The sequence below is a fragment of the Perca fluviatilis genome, chromosome 13, assembly GCF_010015445.1.
Source record: "Perca fluviatilis chromosome 13, GENO_Pfluv_1.0, whole genome shotgun sequence".
Lineage (NCBI taxonomy): Eukaryota > Metazoa > Chordata > Actinopteri > Perciformes > Percidae > Perca > Perca fluviatilis.
In genome coordinates this window covers 37056571-37074684 of record NC_053124.1, presented here as the reverse complement: position 1 = coordinate 37074684, position 18114 = coordinate 37056571, and the positions used below count along the sequence as shown (strand labels likewise).

The window sequence follows — 18114 nt, the reverse complement described above, 5'->3', positions numbered from 1 at the left end:
GTTCACTCTTCACAGGGACAGGAGTGAATGGGAACTTGGTGATATCAGCCTCCTCCAGCCCTTGAAGCTGCTCTCCCTCCTGACTGCTCCACAGTTCCTCTTTAATGTGTGGGGGGGGCTCTGGCTCCTGCTGGTCCACACTGGAGCTACACTCCTGCTGCTCCTCTTTAATAACAATCTGGCTTTTGTCATCTGGAGGCAAAGCTGAAACCCAGACAGAAGTTAATGTCAGCTAAAGCTTAGAGATTGCAGGGTTTCCCCCAGAAAAGTTGTTACCTCGGTGGCCAGTGTGAAAATGAGACTCTAAAAAAGCTAGAAGACTCCATGGGGCCCTACATGAAGTCAGTGCTACAAGCTAACTGGAGATTTTAAAATATGACTACGTCTAAGAACCGGTTAAGATGACTTAAATTGTCATTATGTTTTTGTATCTTCAGAATCAGAATCAGCTTTATTGGCCAGGTTTGTATAGACAAACAAGAAATTTGACACTGGTAATCTTTGCTCAAAGTACAACACTTAACATTCAAGATTAAAAATAAAAACAGAGATGATGGAAAGAATATTAAAAAAAAACCTGTTGGTGTACAGCAGTGGTCACCAACCCGTCGATTGCGATCAACTAGTAGATCTTTGAGACTTTAACTGTAGCTCCCGAAAATAACAGCCTAAGAAAAATAAACAATCAAATTTTGCCTGATTGACTTTTGATTTTGCGCATAAGACACGGGCAGAGACTATTTATAATAGACATACCACTTCCTCAATCCTCAATACAACTATATAAGGAAAAACCGTAACGTCAAAGATGGCGGTTCTATGCACATGTCCCGCCCCTCCCGCTGGAAAGCCAATCATCTGCTTTTTAACAGTCAAGCCGGGAAACATTTAAGCCTATCGTCTAAATGAAGTTGGTGTCGTGAACCCCTGCGCATGCGTAGTAACAGTATAACCTGTGGGGAAAAAGGCGTTTTAAACCTTATTTTGGGGCAAAGTCATCAAACTTTTTCAGCGATTTTTATCATATTCTACTGCTCTTTCTATACATGTAGTTTTTATGTCCCGATTGACCAGTGAAAGTGCATTTCTGACTCTCTGCCCATTCATTTAGATAGGAGCCTGGTCTTGTTAGTCCGAAATAGCTGCCCGGAGGCGTTGCCAAGATGGCGGCCGAGTGGCATGACTTGCCTAAAAGGACTTTGACACGGGTCATTTCGAGCAGTCAGAGCAGGTAACATTCCACAGGGAGCGCGTAAGCCCGCCCCCTGGTAATTGCATCTCTATTCTCATTCCGATTGCGGATCTAACGTTAAGTCACACTCGAATGGACAACACCCAGGTAAACCAGCAAAATGTCATGCAGCTTCAAACACAATTCATTTGGATACAAGCGTTGCATTTTGGAAGATAGACCGGGATTCAGAACAGCGATGCACACACACACACACACACACACACACACACACACACACACACACACACACGCCGAGGTGTGTGCGTTACTTCACGCAGCACATGTAACTGACTGGAAACGATACCGAGGATTATTTACTGCCGCTGGCGCAGATGAACTAACGCTACACTTTTACTGTAAGTAGCTTACAATAAAACCTCCATGATTAAAAAGTCAATAGGCCTACTTATCAATACCCACCTACCCAGGGGCATAGCACCAGACCCTGGGCCCTATGCATAGGCAGCCCTGATGGGCCCCCATGTTCCTCCAAAAAAAATAATCGGGCCTCTGTACACATGAATCAGTAGGCCTAGATGTTTATAGGGTAATAACTATTCATTTTAATGCTTAGAGTAGCCTGATAACACACATTTCAAACCTCCTTTGTCAACATTCTCTAGCCTACTTTACTGTGGTTACTACTACATTTTGTTGGTTTTCTCTGGACCTTTACTTGCCAGCCTGCATACTATGGTGTCTCTCTGATCATCTGTTAATTTATCTGGCCATAGTCCTGGATCCTCTGGCAACAACTGGTCTGCACTGCTCTGCCTACTTTCCAGTTCCTCAGCTCTCATTTCCACACTGTGCTCAGAGCTCCCTGCTGTCTTCACTCCCATCATCCTCAGTCAGATGTTCTAGGTCATCTTTCTCTATGAAGGATACATCTGATATTAACCTCTTATCCTAATTGTAACCTAATATAATCAAACACACTAAGATGTTGGTGTTACTTAACACCTTTCAGTCAAAATAGCTAAACATGGTTTGCTTTAATTTTGATATAAGCTTCCCTTGTTTCAAATCCAAAGAGGAGGCTGAGGGGTCTGTTGCTCCCTGCTGTGACAGTTTCTGAAACTGAGGGCCATGTGTTTACAATGTTAAAATCTGCTTCTACTAAATCTGACATAACTATAATGTTGACATGATATGATCTACCGATGAGCTACCAAGCTACCTATGACACTGATTAGCCTATTACTGCTAATTATAGACATTATAGCCTATTAATTTAAAATTAAACATGGTTTAAATGAGGCTATTACAATGGTGTGTTATATGCAAACAGCATTGCTAGTGTAGTTTATTTATTTAGCCTTTACCTCAGATTACAAGTATAACCAAATTATCATTTGAAAGTGTATGTTCTGCTCTTTATATGGGTTGTCTCAGTTTGTTTTTAGCACTAACGGTCACGGAGATATTCAAGCAGTTTAGCACCATGGATTTGGTTTTTTAGTTTGTGCTCACCTTTCTTTGAAAAGAAGTCAGTTACCAATTGTTTCCCCTCATTTTGTTTTTTCTCCTTCTCCTTTCTTTCCTGGTAGGCTGATTTGGCTTTCTTTGAGAAAGACATTTCTACAGCAGAAGTTTGCGCTCCACCAGACGCTCAACTGAACTAGCTAACGTAAACAAAATGCGTGCAGATGGACTAAACCATTTGGCTCATTAGCAAGGGGTGGGTGAGACCTGTCTTATTTTGTATACAAAATGTAGTCAGTCAATCAACCAAGTTATTCAGCCAATACACTAACTTTACATTTCATCTGACATGCATTATGAAATTTAATTAGGAAATGAAAATATGAAATAAAATATATTAAAAGACTTTTAAAGGGCCCTCTCTCCCCTTGGGCCCTGGTAATCAGCATCGGTTTTACCCCCAGTCCAAGCTAAAATGAAAGATGTTAGTTTGTAGTCGGTTTCTTAGTTTGCAACGAATCTTGAACTTTGGACAAACTCATGTAAACCTAACTGCTGTCCTAACGAACCATCCTCTCCGCTGTAGCGGTACATCTATGGACGTCTATGGGGGGGTGGGGGGGGGGTGTTATATTCCAGTTACAGGTTTTATTAATGAATGAATGAATGAATTTTTATTGCATCAAATTGAAAGTTGGAGCAAAGTATTTCATGTTATTCAAATATATTTTGCAAAACTAAAAAGGCCTCAAGTTAGAAGTGTTTTTGGCATTCTTTTTCTCTCAATAATTTGATGAGTAGATGTTGCTTTTCACCAGGGCAGAGGTCAGTGATCTTGGGCTTAAAAAAGGTTGGTGACGGGGCGGCCTCTAGCTCACCCAGTCAGAGCATTCGCCCCGTGTTGGCTGAGTCCTGCAGCGGCGCGGGTTTGAATCCGACCTGCTGCCCTTTGCTGCATGTCATCCCCCATCTCTCTCGCCCGTTAACGTGAACAGAAAATTGAGAGAAAGTATCTTTTCACGACAAATGCGCATGTGTGTGTGGCGAGTGGGACTCTTTTGGAATTTCACCCCGAGAATAGGATTTGACTAATAAAATAGTTAAACCACCAAAATACAGAAAGCACACAGATTCAATTTATACATGAAGCCAGAGACGTAGTTCCATCAAAAACAATGATTTTATTAATACAATTACTAAAACATCAAATATAAAATACTATTTAAAATACCAGACCTACTAAATGTGGGAAATAAGTGCTGAGGCCTTACCGGTGGAGGGACAGGGTCAAAGGGTGTGGGGTCTCAGGGAAGGGTCTCCACACACACACACACACACACACACACACACACACACACACACACACACACACACACACACACACACACACACACACACACACACACACACACACACACACACACACACACACACACACACACACACACACACACACACACACACACACACACACACAAAATAAACCAAGGGGGAAAACACAGCACACAGGAGGGAGACACCACCACCTTCGGCACTCAGCACCTATAGGAGAAGAACATTCAGTTATTGGGGAGAATGAATCAAAAAAATAAATGAAAAACAACTTCAATCTAAGGCAAATCTAGGCAGCAAAGGTGTCTAAATAGCTGCCTAGAGCCTAACAAATAACCAAAATTAACAAATAAACCATAAAGGTCTCAACAAAAATGAAAGTCGTTATCACAACTTAAACAGAAATAAAAATCAACCAAAGATCACTTAATCCGAGCTGCCTGGAGCCAAACAAAAGATTAACAGATAAATCATAAAGTTTCAACAGAAATTAGTCTTTTATCAGGACTTAAACAAAAAGAAATATAAATTAACCAAAAAAAATCACTTAAATCATAATTTAACAAATAAACCCATAAACATAAACCCCAATCTCCATACACGTTGGCAAGCCAAAGAAAGGCAAAGCTATCGTCCGTGTCACGATCACTCAAATACAGCCCTGTCGGACACTTTGGGCAACAGATCCTGGCGCTGTGAGGCGCGTAGAGGCGTTCAAAGCCTGGCGTGAGCTGGTGTGGTTACAACCCGTTGAGTGGTTGAGACAAAACAGCAGCGTGGCAGGGAAGGGAGGGGCTAGTGCAGATACCAGCGCAAGCGAAGCAATTTTACAACCCTGGTGTGCACAAACAAACCAAATTCAGTAACTGTTTATGATTAAAGAAAATACACGCAATGCCACTGGTATACATATATACCCGTCAAGGAGCTTTGCACCAATACACCGACAAGTGCCGATAGTACAGCTACACAGAGCCTACAATAAAACGGCCAATTACTTAAACACTCATTTATTGAAATATTCAAAAGGAGGAGAAAGATTTGTCCAACCTACCAGCAGGTTTGTAACAGGGAGACACTGCAAAAGACAATACACGCTGTACTGCCCATCTTAACACAAACGAGGCCTTTAGGTAACAACCAAATAAGCACGCTGCATTACCTGTTGCACAACCGTGACTGCACCACGCAAAAGGACCCAAAGCGGAAATGTGCTTCCAGCAACAAAGAGTAAAAGTGTCAAGAGGTCAAACCCCCTGCCTATATAGCATGCAGTTACTTCCTGATTGGTCCAGAGAGAGTGAGTGTGATTGAAACCTGCTACATGTGGAAAGCGGTCCCACAACAGCTGAAATGGCATTCTGCTTCATAGTATCCTTCCACAAAAGGAGGAATGTAGCACAATATGGATGTGAAAGCAGTTATAATTAGCCTATGTGACAATAAAATTAGTTTTGGTTAAAATCAACAAATCGTGAAAATTAAATCATGATCTCACTATTGATCAAAATAATCGTGATTATCATTTTGACCATAATCATGCAGTCCTAAATCACGTTACGGGGCTGTTTCTCATACTGTGGTGTTGGGCCTATTTATCGCATACCAGGGATCATAGATCAGTTAAAATACATCAAAATATTTGAAGAGGTCATGTTGCCTTATGCTGAAGAGGAAAGGCCTTTGAAATGGGTCTTTCAACAAGACAATGACCCAAAACACACTAGTAAGCGAGCAAAGTCTTGGTTCCAGATGAACAAGATTGATGTTATGGAGTGGCCAGCCCAATCCCCAGACCTCAATCACTGCTGTTTCTGAGGCAAAACCCAATTGAATTGTGGAATGTAGTTCAATCGTCTGTTTATACAGTAAATTGAGTTTGTAAAGAAAAATGCAAATACGGCTATTTTTTTGAACAGCCTAATATTCCTTTTGACACAAACTTGATCAATTTTGGTCATGTTTTTATTTGGAATTGAATGTGCAGTGTTCCCAATGCATTGATATTATGGAATTTAAAAGCTATTTAACTTTTTTGAACACACTGCTATTATTTTCAACACAACTGTACAACCAAGTGAAATCGCGGTCAACCTTCGATTCATTTCGAACGAGCTGAAGGTTTCAAATGAACCTAACAGAAATGATCAAATATGTTAAGTCTGACAGCATTAAATGGCACGATAATTTTCATACTCATGATGCACACCCATGTTGATAGCGGACTAACACACACACACACACACACACACACACACACACACACACACACACACACACACACACACACACAAACACACAATACTCCATGTAAATAACCAGGACTTTTAGCGTGTATAGAGCCAGCATATCTCCACATGTAAATGGGTGAATTAAGGGTTAATTTCAACCAAACCAGAGTGGTGATTGTTGGAACAGTGGAAAGATGAACCAAGACGGCTTTTGATAGTTTTATTGTGTTTCTGTCCACTTTGAATGCAGTGTGTTTTACGATGATAAAAGTCCTGATTATTTACATGGAGTCTGGTGGGCTTGGTAAAGGCCGGTTAAAGAGCGAAGATTACAATAGATCTTATGAACAAATGCTTATTTCCATACGTCCTATCGTCATATCGTTGCTGAGAGAAGAGATCCCAGGAAGGAGAGAAAGATCAACTGAAGGTTTAATGACCAAACCTGCTCTGTGTAGCCGAAGCTGAGGGTTGTAAACAGCGTCCAGTAGCTCCCGTTGTCGCTCGTTCTCCTCTTTTGAACGACAAAGTTCCTCCTCGTACTCTGCTATCGTTCTTTCAAACAGCCCAAATATCTCTTCAGCAGCCGCAGTTAGTCGCTGCTCCACCAACGCTCTCAGCATCTGGACTTTACACATTTTACCTCTTTCTCTACACAGCAAAGACACTCTGCTAACACTCCTTTCTGCTACACGCCATCTTGTTCAAAGTGTGAAGTTAGCCGCAGTGAAGACTACAGCTTCCGCTGCTGATTAGTTGCTGAGCTTCAAAATAAAAGTCCGGAAGTGTTCCAGATTTCCTCTAAAAAACACGCAGGATCTTTAATGATTAAAACACACTTTTGAAGAAAGACAAATACTTTATTACATTTTTAGAGCTCTGAGAAAAACAATTAACCAAATTAAAGATGATGGTAGTTTGTTTCCCTTTCCTTTTAATGTGTCAAACAGAAGATACAAGTTTTGGTCTTGCAGTGTAATTTCATCTGATTTTGTTGTTTTACTGAAGGTGAACATTTACTTCACCTTCATAAAGCAGGAAACATTAGGCTTGTTCGAGATGAACTGCGCCTTTAAATTATACAAACAGCAGTTAAAATCCCTCCATTTCAAAATCAATAAAAAAGTTTATATAAAACGTCATCATGTTGAGTAGATTCTGAACCAATCAGCTGTTAGATCAGCTGAAAGGCCGGCATTTCCCAGCATGCCCCTGGGTCCGCCCGGGTCTTGCAGTCGGTGAAAAGCAACTGCGCTGCCTGCGTCTCAAACCTGCGGCCACCTTGATCTCATGAGGTTATTGTTGCCCACGTGTGCATGATGTCAGAGCAAGTCAGGATCAAGTCGGACACAAATCTACCCAGCATGCATTGTGCGCCGATTGCCGGTGATCGATTCTGCGCAGACCTGGCTCATCTCGAACGAGCCTACTGTAAATGGACCCAACCAATCAGGGTTGTTATTGTGTTCTCATTCAACAGGAGGTGCATCTCATGGCCAGGGGCTTTACTGGAAACATTTATTTAGTGCCATACATGGTGTCCACATGCAAATATGGTGAACTGGCATACACACACATTGAGATAGCCAACACTAATAATAATAAGTTTATTTGATATAGCACCTTTCACAGACAAAGTCACAAAGTGCTTCAAATGATAAACATTTGTACAAAACATAGTAAGTCATACAACTAAAAAGACTAAAAGACTAAAAACAATCATTAAAAGACAACATTTTACATACATGAATCAAAAGCAAATTTAAACAAGTTCAGCTGCAAGTTCAGCTGCTTTTTAAAAGCTTCAACAGAGACTGCAGAACGTAAGACAATAGGAAGAGCATTCCACAGGTTTGGAGCCACCGCTTCAAAGGAACGGTCACCTTTAGTCTTTAAACGGGTGGATGGGAAAACCAGTTATCCCTGGTTAGAAGACCTGAGGGGCCTATTCGTAGTGTATGAATGGAGCAGGTCCAAGATATACGCCGGAGCCTGACCATGCAAAGCTTTATAAGTCAGAACCAAAACTTTAAATTTGATCCTGAAGTTAATCGGAAGCCAATGTAATGAGTATAAAATCGGAGTGATGTGCGACATCCTGCTAGACCTGGTTAGCAGCCTTGCAGCAGAATTCTGGACTAGTTGTAAACGGTCCTGGGACAATTTGCTGAGACAGATGAAAATAGAGTTGCAGTAATCAAGCCTAGATGAAATAAAAGCATGAATGATCATCTCAAGCTCAGAATGTGAAACAGCTCCTCTAATTTTGGCAATGTTTCTTAATTGAAAGAAACATGTGCAGGTCAGAGATTTAATATGTTGATCCAAGTATATGTTATTATCAAATATTACACCAAGAGTTTTCAGTTTGGACTGAACAGCTGAGGACAAGGAGCCCAGCAGTTGACTAAACTTGGAAGCTATAATGTCCGGAGCAACAATAAGGACTTCGGTCTTATTTTCATTGAGCTGTAGAAAGTTGTTTGCGAGCCAATCCTTAATCGAATTGAAACATCTAAGCAATTTCAACACTTTGTCAGTGTCTTCTGGCTCAAAAGAGACATACAGCTGGATGTCATCTGCATAGAAGTGATAAGAAATATCTCCAACTTGGCTAATTATATGTCCCAGGGGGAGCATGTACAATGCAAATAAAAGTGGACCTAACACAGAACCCTGCGGCACCCCACAGGAAAGGGACACAGTTTCTGAGGAATAGGGACCAAGAGACCCAGAAAAACTTCTATCTGATAGATAGGAGGTGAACCAATCCAGGGCGCTTCCTGAGATACCAACCCAATGCTTAAGTCTTTCAAGCATGATGTTATGATCCACTGTATCGAAAGTGGCACTAAGATCCAGCAGCACCAAAACAGAGCATTGACCCTTGTCAGAGGACATTAATAAATCGTTGGACACTCTAAGAAGAGCGGTTTCAGTTGAGTGTTTCTGACGGAAACCAGATTGAAATTTGTCTAAAATGTTGTGTGCATTCAGGACAGCAGTGAGCTGTTTAGCAACAACTTTTTCTTAAATTTTGGAGATAAAAGGCATTTTCAAAATGGGCCTATAATTTTCCGGGAGTGATGTATCCAGGTTTTTTTTTTTTTTTTAAAGTGACTGAACACTTGCATGTTTAAAATATGAAAGGAACACAACCAAATTGCAGAGAGCTGTTGAGTATAGCGAGAACCCAAGTACTCACAGACCCAAGAACATTTTTAAATAATGAAGTTGGTATAATATCTCCTGGGCTCGAGGAAGATTTCATACTGCTAACCAGATCAGTGAGTTCTTGTAGTGAGATTGGAGCAAAATGGTTCATGATTGGTGGCCGGATTGAGTGAGCCGAAAATGGAGTAAGTCGAAGGGATAATGCCATTTCTGACATCACTGATTTTCTTTACGAAGAACTTGAGAAAGTTACTGCAGTCCTTATTTGAAAAAATTGACACTTTAGGGGGAGCAGGATTGACAATATTGTTGATGGTTTCAAAAAGTACTTTAGGGTTTTGTTTACTGGAAGAAATAAGATTAGCAATATAAGTTGTTCTCGCCGTCTTGACCATGTTGTTGTATTCAGTTAAGAGGTCCTTGTAATATAGTTGGTGAACATGAAGCTTGGAGGATTTCCACTGTTGTTCCGCCCTCCGACAAGTACGCCTGAAACAGCGGATGGAGTCACTAAGCCATGGCGATGAGTTGACGGGTAAACACGACGCATTTGACATGGAGCCACTTTATCCAACACTGATATGCAATTTGTGTTGAATGAATGGACCAGATCATTAATGTCAGCATGAGAGGACAGCACTGCGCTTTGGACAAAAGCTGCAGTAAACTTCTCAGCTGAGGAGTGATTTAAGATGCGAGAACATCTTAAATTTTTACTGGGCAATACATCTGGATTAAAAGACAAATTAAACACAACACAATCATGGTCAGTAATATGCAGTTCCTCAGTGCAAACAGAGTCAATATTAACACCAAGAGTAAAAACAAGGTCCAAAGTGTAACCCCCAATGTGTGTGGGACCAGAAACATGCTGGATAAAATTAAAAGCCTCAGTGACATTAAGAAAATCAGCAGCTAAAGTGCTAGACAAGTCGTCAACATGGATATGAAAATCTCCAACCATAATAACTTTATCCAACATAATAATGGATGATTAAAAAAAAAAAAATCACTAAATTCAGACAAAAAACAACTGTTAGAAACAGGTGGTCGATAAATTAAAATACAATAAAATGGATTAGAATTACCAACTTTGGTAACCTGCAGTTTAAATGAGGAAAGAAACTCTACTGGGTACTGTCCGACTTTGAAAGCAGCCTTTATATACCACCGCGAGTCCTCCACCGCGACCTGAGGTCCTGGGAGTAAAACAACAGTCAGGTGGACAAAGTTCAATTCGAGGGCCGTATTCTAAGTTTTTCTGCCAAGACTCTGCAGGAACAAGAAATCAAGGCACCCATTAATAAACAAATCATTCAGAATAAAGATTTGTTTGTAATGGATCGAGCATTCATCAGAGCCATCTTCAGAGGCGCGTACCCACTGCTAGGTACAGCAGGGGCCAGGGCCAGAGGATGCAGATACCTTGGAAGTGATCCACCAGAGCGTTTCTTCTGGGTGGACGGCCTAATTGTTAAAATGGTCTGTATGGGACCATAGAGTGGTGATTGTGTAATTGCCACTGACGGGCTGTAGGGGGAGATGTCACTGCTGACAATGTCCTGAGAGAAAGAAGTGGTACTGAGAGAAGAATAGTCTGCGAAGGGGGTGTGTGGTGTATACGGTAGGGCTGCAACAACGAATCGATAAAATCGATAAAATTCGATTACTAAAAAAGTTGGCAACGAATTTCATTATCGATTCGTTGTGTCGCGCAACTATTACGCCACTCAGTCGCGGAGATAAAAATAATTTGAGTTGAGTGCGGAGCGGAGCAGCGCGGAGCGAAAAAAAAGAAAAAAAGAGCAGAGCGGGGGTAGAGGAAATACGGAGAGAGACCGGAGAGAGCCGTAACGTTGTTCTGAAACACTCGGCGGAGGCAGAGAAATCAGTACGACCTAAGTCATCCAAGGTGTGGGAGCATTTCACACTAAAGAAATCAAAAACATGTTAATTGCAAGATAAGCAGAAGCGACACGGCATGGCATGGGCGCACCACGGTGATGAGTCAGCACCTAAAACGTAAACATGTTGGAGTCCTTGATGAGGAGGAAGGGAGTTTAACAGCAGGGTGAAGTCACTACACTATCCTACTTCTGTTTTGTTCTGAAGTGAGGAACGTAACGTCCCTCCAGTAGCTCTTCTGGTGCTGCCGTTTACTCGTTATCCAGCTGACTAGCATGACAAGCTAGCGTTAGCTCGCTAATAACAGTAATAAAGCAGGGGTGGTATAGTTTGCAATACTAAAGACATGGTTTTCACTCGCCTTTTTTGGCCCATTCATTTTTCAATTGTTGTCATGTATATATTATGTGCTTGTCCAATATCATTTATTGTTGGCAAATATATTAGTGTGTGGTTTATAAATGAACTTAACTTGCACTTACTACAATGATGGTAATAATTTAATGAATAAGTGTGAGTGTGTGTGTCTCTGCGTGTCTGTCTGTGTGTGTGTCTTGTCTGTATCTGCTATTTGGGTTACTTACCTTTACACAACTATTAACTAAAACAACAAGTATGTATGTATATAGTTGATGTAAATTAATGTTTTTTTATCCGATTCATCGATTAATCGAAAAAATAATCGACAGATTAATCGATTATTAAAATAATCGTTAGTGGCAGCCCTAGTATACGGTCATTCTCGTGCGGCGGACTGTACAGCGTGCTGCATGTTAGCAGCTAAAAACGAGCTGCCCAGCTTGTTTGGGTGGACACCATCGTTCCTGAAATAGGAGGAGCGGTTCCAAAACAAGTCAAAATTGTCGATAAATCCAAATTTATGGGCACAGCAGGTGGACTGGAGCCAGGTCTTAAGACTCCGAAGCCGGCTAAAAAAGCTCTGAACCGTGGGACACCATTGGCAACTACAGTGTTTTCTTTACATCCCTTCAAGTGGTGGACCACAACAGTAAGAAAATTACCACCACACCACATAGGTAAAATATGAAAAATTGAACATTACAGACAAAACACAAATACAAACAAGCATAAGGCCCAGTGCTTAGAATCAGCCCTTTAATTATGATCAAGAAACACTTGCACTACAACCAAAACTAACATCAACAGAGATGTAAGTGGAAAGAATACCAGATATAACCATCTGCCTCCACAGCCCCAAAACAACTACAATGGAAATGTAATTATAAACCGCAAAGCAAAAGACAGCAACTGCAAACTGGTAATCACTTTTAGTTGTATTAACCTTCTTCTACGCTTACGAGAATACTTTGATTAGTTGGTGGAAGTAATTACACATGAATGAGCACATATTTGTGAAAGAACAAAGTTTTTTTTTTGCAATAATAATCAACTCTATTACACAATAGAGCTTTAAAGTGTTAAAGTAAAAGTAATGAATGCGGAAAAATCCTCACATTTTAGAAACGATCCAAAGAGTTCTGTCAATCAACTAAGTGGTCTAATCATCTCAGCTAGACTTATAGCCGTTATATTGTTGGCTAGTTTACTTTATAATAAAACATCAGATTTTATAAACTACATGTGTTTTGTGTGCAGAAATCTTAATGTGTAAAGTAACTAGTAACTAAAGCTGGAACAGATGAATGTAGTGGAGTAAAAAGTCCAATATTTCTCTCTGAAATATAGCGGAGTAGAAGTAGAAAATGGCATGAAAAGAAAAGATTCAAGTAAAGTACAAGTACCTCAACATTTGGACTTAAGTACAGTACTGGAGTAAATGTACTTAGTTACATTCCTCCACTGATGATTACTGAGACACAAACCACGTAATACACTAAACTGTATATATATAAAAAAAAGCCATAATAAAAACAGCAGAACATCAGCACATAATACTGTTATTATAACAGTAATAATGAAACAATAAATATGTACATATGTACACATGGGACGGTTAACGCCTCGCCGTCTTCCATTAATACCTGACAATTGACACCTCGAAGGGCATTAACCTGCTCATACCATGGTCACTTGCCAAATAACATTTTTAAAACATAAGTTTATATTTTAATTGGTTTTACAATCGAAATCTAAAGTTTTTCCAAACAATAACTCTGTAAACCTGGCTACGCCCTGAACAGTGAGATAACGTTATTCGCTGAGAAACAAAGTCAGTTCAGAGGGGCAGTATAACTTACTTCTTACAGCGTGTGTGTTAGCGCCATCCTGTGGTGTTCAGAGGACGAGGCACTGAAGCACCAAACAGTGTTGGAAATAATAGATTCACATTTCCTTTTTGTTTTAATGTAGCATATTCATTTAGAACAGTAAACAGTTTCACCTGAACTCCTTTAATAGGTGTCCTATAAGACTTCGGTCTAACGTTAGCGGTCCGCTGACCCACTGCAGCTGGGTCTAACATAAAGACTTTTGTTTGATACTAATTTTGATGAAGTTTTGCTTAGACTTAAAGGCACAAACGTTACTCCATGTCATCAGTCTCAGGCTCAGAAGAGTCTCCAGTCTGATCTTCAGTCTCTGGCTGGATCTGGTCCTCCACAGTACTCTACATCAGCTTCTGTTGCCATCGGACCAACACATTTATGTCTTTGGACATGAGAACGGCAGGCAAATCTTTTTTTACAAACACTGCAGCTGAAACTTTTCTCTCCTGTGTGAGTTTTCATGTGTGACCGTAAACTTCCACTCTGTGTAAATGATTTTTTACAAATTGAGCAGCTGAAAGGTTTTTCTCCTGTGTGGATTCTCATGTGTTTCTGTAAATCTCCTCTCTGTGTAAAAGATGTCTTACAAACTGAGCAACTGAAAGGTTTTTCTCCTGTATGGATTCTCATGTGCGTCTTTAAAGCTCCACTCTGTGTAAAAGATTTATTACAAACACAGCAGCTGAAAGGTTTTTCTCCTGTGTGGACTACCATATGTGACCGTAAAATTCCTCTCCATGAAAAAGATATATTACAAAAAGAGCAGCTGAATGGTTTCTTTCCTGTGTGAGTTTGCATGTGTTTCTTCAGAGGTGACATGAAGCCAAATCTTTTCCCACACTCAGAGCAGCTGAATGGTTTCTTACATGTTGAATCATTTTTCAGAAAGTTTAAAACTGACTGAGGTTCTCTGGTCTCCTTCCAATCAGCACTGGCATCAGTCTCAGGATCAGAAGAGTCTACAGTCTGGTCTTCTGGCTCTGGTTGTAAAAGTGGATGTGAGTTCCTGGCTGGTTCTGGTCCTCCACAGTCCTCTCCATCAGCTTCTGTTTCCATGTGTTGAGTTTGTCTTTGATGAAGCTGTGAGGACTGAGCTTCCTCTTCATCATCTTCACTCTTCACAGGGACAGGAGTGAATGGGAACTTGGTGATATCAGCCTCCTCCAGCCCTTGAAGCTGCTCTCCCTCCTGACTGCTCCACAGTTCCTCCTGTTCCTCTTTAATGTGTGGGGGGGGCTCTGGCTCCTGCTGGTCCACACTGGAGCTACACTCCTGCTGCTCAGGGATAACCTCTTCTTTAACCACTGACAGCTGCTCAACATCTGCAGGAAACATAATCAAATACAGACAACTGTTTAGTCAGTACTTTTAGCTACTATTTCAACTGTTTAGACCATTACTTTTACCTAATATTTAAAGATGAACTGAACTGAAATAATCTGCATTGATAATGTGTTGGTTATGACAAATAAAAATGAATTACACTAAAAATTTTAATAAAAAAAAATCAATATAGCTTTTTTTAAGCAACACAAAAATTACGTTTGTTAGTATTAGAACACTGACAATTTCGATGACGTCACTGGCATGGTAGGACCTGCGAAGGTATATAGGTTACAGTGCAGCATGGACATGAAAATGAGTAATTTTAATGGCATAGGTTACGCATTTGAGCCTGTGAGGGACAGGCCTGCAGTGTCTGACTACCACCACATGGAGGATGACCAGTCCATGGTTTCAGGCTCCACCTGCAGTACAGGACCGTGTGGGGGGAAGTGACTGGTGTGTGAGGCGCGTGCCGGAGCATGGACACTGCAACTGAATCCATCTGTGATTGGACGAATTCATCCAATGGGATCGCTTGTTAAGTTACCTGCACGCAAAATGTTAAAACCAAAATAAATAAAGTTTGAAAAAAGAAAAAAAAAAGTTCGCTGCACGTAGGAGAGTCACCCCAGGTTGACCATAGATACACGGAGGATTCACGAGTTTTGCCGTTTACGTTAGGCTAGTGTAGAGTTGGCATATTTTTTCCTTGTGGTCGTTGATGGATATTACACAAATGGATACTGCACAGATACCTCTTACTATGGAACTAGGATACTACACAGATACCTCTTAATATGGAACTAGCAGCTTTTTCTGCGAGTTGAACTCCCTCTGCATCAACGATGTGCCCTGAGGCGGTGGACACCAGCTAGCATCAGGGTGAGTAGAAAGGGACATTGGAGTCTGTTTACAGACCTGCTGTGGTTTAGTTAGCAGCTAGTAACGCATTATTATTGATCTGTGATATTGTCGGAGTCAGGATTTATTCATACAGTCTATGGTCGGAGTGCTAGCTTGTGGAGTTTGACATAAATGTTTCCAACGTGTTTAGCTGCTAGCCTTTTCCCTAGGTTGGAGCGTGTGGTATCTAGCTTGGTTTTGTGACCCACTTTTTTAATGAACGGCCAGTGTGTCAGTCTCAGTTTTGTTGAACGCTATTATTTGTGTGTGTAAGTGAATATGAACGTGTTTTGTGTATGTGACAACAACGTTACATCCAGCCCTTTGCCTAGTAGACTAGCTAGCATGCTGGATAACAGCTACACATCCCTCTCTGTCCTCTGCCTGATGGGAGCGTTTCAGCGCCCTGTCTCTGCGGCAGATAGCATCGCTGGTGTTGGTACTTGCCGTTGGTCTATCGGTCGGCCCTGTACTGTAGCCTGAAAAGTTGATCTTTGAGGGTATGGCCTCAGGTTTCAGTCTGTTGGACTTAACCCTCACCAGTGACCCTGTTGTATCAAATGTACAGCTCTCTAAACAGTCTGTCGCTAAAAAATGGTCGCTATAGACTCTAAATCCAGGGGCCGTCGGAGGGCTAGCCAGTTTTAAGGCAGCTAGCTATGAGTTGAGGACTGGCTTCCTTGTCAAAGGTAGCCTGTGGAAATGTATCATAACCCCAGCTGCCTTAGCCCTATACAAGTCATTACTGCAGCCAGGGGTAATACAGTAAGACCCCCCCTAGACCTGTTGGTTGCCGTTTCCTCAGCCATGTCCGTTAGCCTCTGACTGTTTACATTCTATGGCTGCTTACCATGCCAGTGACGTAGCAGGTTGTGGAATTCCAACATGGCGGCGCCCATGTAACAACAACAACACTTTCAATGTACCATTTTACCCCTTTTAACAAATTCAGCCATTTTAATCATTGTACCAACGAGAAGAAATAAAATACATCTGTTATATCACCTTTAATCAAATTCCAGTTCAGTTCATCTTTAAAACTGTTTAGTCAGTACTTTTAGCTAACTTTTTAAACTGTTTAGGCTATTAATTTTAGCTAACTATTTCAGGGCTCCAGACTGCGACCAAAAATTTGAGAGTGTGCGACTGAATTTTACATCCAGTCGACCAGTTAATTTGCCCCCCTTTTTTTTTTTTTTTTTTTTTACACATTAAGCGTGTAAAACAGAGTTCGTAAGCGCAAGCTTATCTGTCCTCTCCGCATATGACAGACGCATGCACGCACGCACACACACACACACACACACACACACACACACACACACACACACACACACACACACACACACACACACACACACACACACACACACACACACACAGCAAAGTACTCTACGTTTCTACATAACTACTACTACATTTTGTTGAAGTCACAGTTAGTCACGGAAATGCCGACAAAGTGGTTGCAAGTGTGGTTACAGTTGTTCAAAACTTCACGCAGACAGCGTTTGCTGCGATATGATAATAACGGCGAGGCGAAAGTGGTCGCGGTGCTGTTGATGTACACTTCCTGACAATCAGGCACAACTGTTTTTCATCTGCCCTGGGGACTGACTGACAGGCTAAGGATGTAAGGCAAGGCAGCTTGGTACTTTTAGCTACTATTTCAACAGTTTAGTCAGTACTTTTAGCTAACTAATTCAACTGGTTAGACATTACTTTTAGCTAACTAATTCAACTGTTTACTCAGTACTTTTAGCTAACTAATTCAACTGTTTAGTCAGTACTTTTAGCTACTATTTCAACAGTTTAGTCAGTACTTTTAGCTACTATTTCAACAGTTTACTCAGTACTTTTAGCTAACTAATTCAACTGTTTAGTCAGTACTTTTTGCTAACTAATTCAACTGGTTAGTCAGTACTTTTAGCTAACTAATTCAACTGTTTAGTCAGTACTTTTAGCTAACTACTTCAACTGTTTAGTCAGTACTTTTAGTAGCTAAAATTGAGTTCCTGGCTGGTTCTGGTCCTCCACAGTCCTCTCCATCAGCTTCTGTTTCCATGTGTTGAGTTTGTCTTTGATGAAGCTGTAAGAACTGACCTCTCTCTTCACCATCTTCACTCTTCAGAGGGTTGATATCAGCCTTTGTTTTTTTCTTCTTTTTCCTCCCACCAGCCCGAGCTGTTTTCCTCCTGACTGCTCCACAGTTCCTCCTGTTCCTCTTTAATGTGTGGGGGGGGCTCTGGCTCCTGCTGGTCCACACTGGAGCTACACTCCTGCTGCTCAGGGGGAACCTCTTCTTTAACCACCAACAGCTGCTGCACATCTGCAGGAAAAC

The 18114-nt window shown here is 41.1% G+C and overlaps 1 protein-coding gene across 1 annotated transcript; it reads right to left on the bottom strand.

Annotated features, from left to right (window-relative positions):
- Window positions 1–13014: 13014 nt before the first annotated feature.
- Window positions 13015–17891, bottom strand: LOC120570977 (gastrula zinc finger protein XlCGF8.2DB-like). Its single transcript, XM_039819660.1, has 2 exons — window positions 17877–17891; window positions 13015–14819 (listed from the first exon to the last, which is right to left on the bottom strand). The coding sequence occupies exons 1-2, from the start codon at window positions 17889–17891 to the stop codon at window positions 13854–13856; spliced, it is 981 nt and encodes a 326-aa protein (XP_039675594.1). The 3' UTR covers window positions 13015–13853.
- Window positions 17892–18114: the final 223 nt, after the last annotated feature.